General features: G+C 47.0%; 1 protein-coding gene across 1 annotated transcript; it reads right to left on the bottom strand.

Annotated features, from left to right (window-relative positions):
- On the bottom strand, window positions 1-1,453 carry LOC144739537 (serine/threonine-protein kinase D2-like; the record flags this gene model as incomplete). The annotated part of the gene is given in 6 exon segments (XM_078622476.1): window positions 1-225; window positions 484-569; window positions 767-983; window positions 985-1,035; window positions 1,113-1,211; window positions 1,292-1,453. Coding segments are annotated over 6 exon segments (840 nt in total), but the record flags the coding sequence as incomplete, so codon positions are not given.
- Window positions 1,454-1,575: the final 122 nt, after the last annotated feature.

The following is a 1,575-nucleotide window of genomic DNA, read 5'->3' as shown; positions in this document are numbered from 1 at the left end:
TCAGAGGATGCTGACCCTCTCAGTGAGTCCTTGCACATCTGCATCCTCCCCGCCCTCCTCATCGTCGGAGGCTGGTGCAGGTGGAGGTGGCACAAGGTGAGCAGGATAGGACAGAGTGTGATCGTGGGCGAACATCTGCCAGCGACCGTCATCACTCTCATGGGTTATGTAACGCTCGCCAAGTTTCGTCTCCAGCTCTCGCAGGTCCAGCCATGTCTGATAGTCCTGGCAAAACAGGTAGAAGTTTCCTTTTCAGAAGCAGAGCTGCCATGTGTCATTCAGTAATCATATTAGGTCTTGTGTGTGGAGAGTTTTCTGTATAATCATGAGGTTACTGTGACACTGATAAGCCACTGACACCTTCTCAAAACACAATCAAAGATAAACTTCAATAAAAATTCAATGATTATTTTCCTCGCTGTGTGTGTCTGTGTGTGTGTGTGTGTGTGTGTGTGTGTGTGTGTGTGTGTGTACACATGTTACCTGTAGGTATGCGTGGCTGAGACTCTTGTCAACACTGTAACGTTTTCTCATCTTAACTTGTAGCAGGTTGTTGATCAAGTCGATTGCTGGAAGCGCAAAGGAGAACGGATCATTTACACAATCAGGTCAATACAAACATGCCATAACGTGCTTTCGAGATATTATTTTCTATGTTCTAAATCTCAACAACGTTCATTTGTAACAGCTTGTTGTACTTTATCAGTTACTCATATAGTCTAGATCTTTCCACCAATAAAACCCCTCCCCCCACTTCTGTGTTTACCATCACTGGAGATCTGTTTCCAGGGGTTATGGGGGTACATGAAGGCTGCGTTGTGGATCTGGTCATTTATATCTTCATCTTCATTAAATGGGAAGGTCCCGCTCAGGCTGACATACATAATGACGCCAACCGACCACATATCCAGAGAGCGGTTGTAGCCCTGGTTTAGCAGAACCTCTGGGGCAAGGTATGCCGGGGTGCCGACTACCGAGCGACGGGAAAGACTTCTCCCCAATGATACGGGCAAAACCAAAATCGCACAACTTCACCTGAGAGAAGAAAACAGTGAGGCGCGATGTGACACAGCGTGGAAACGGTAATGTATCTTGAGTGTGTTTTTGAGTACCTGGGGGAAAGGATCAGCAGAGGCAAGCAGCACATTCTCAGGCTTCAGGTCACAGTGAACGATGTTCTTAAAGTGCAGATGTCTCAGTGCGGCAAGTATCTACACAGACACACAAACAGGATATGGGTGATGAGTGCACGTAAAGAGTAAATCCCCTCTTCACCGATGTGCATACACACCTGCGTTATGAGGAACTTAGTGAGCCTCTCGGGCAATCTGCCTTTCTCACTGGAGAGGATCATCTCCAGCATGTCGCCATGCAGCTTCTCCATCACGACAAATACCTTCTCTGGGGTCTCGAACATGCACTCGAGGTTCACTATCCCCAGGTGGCGTAAACTCTGAGAGCAGGATGACAGAGGGTAAGAGGGGAAAGGTGGACGGACAGAGGGGAATAATAGGAAGTAAAAAAAAAAGAAGGATGTTGTGGAAAAGAGGTTTTCACAAAATAACGGTGAAAAGA

This window comes from Lampetra planeri, unplaced genomic scaffold, assembly GCF_965212315.1.
Source record: "Lampetra planeri unplaced genomic scaffold, kcLamPlan1.2.h2 scaffold_1551, whole genome shotgun sequence".
NCBI classification, from domain to species: domain Eukaryota; kingdom Metazoa; phylum Chordata; class Hyperoartia; order Petromyzontiformes; family Petromyzontidae; genus Lampetra; species Lampetra planeri.
This window is presented reverse-complemented; position numbering and strand designations above follow the sequence as displayed.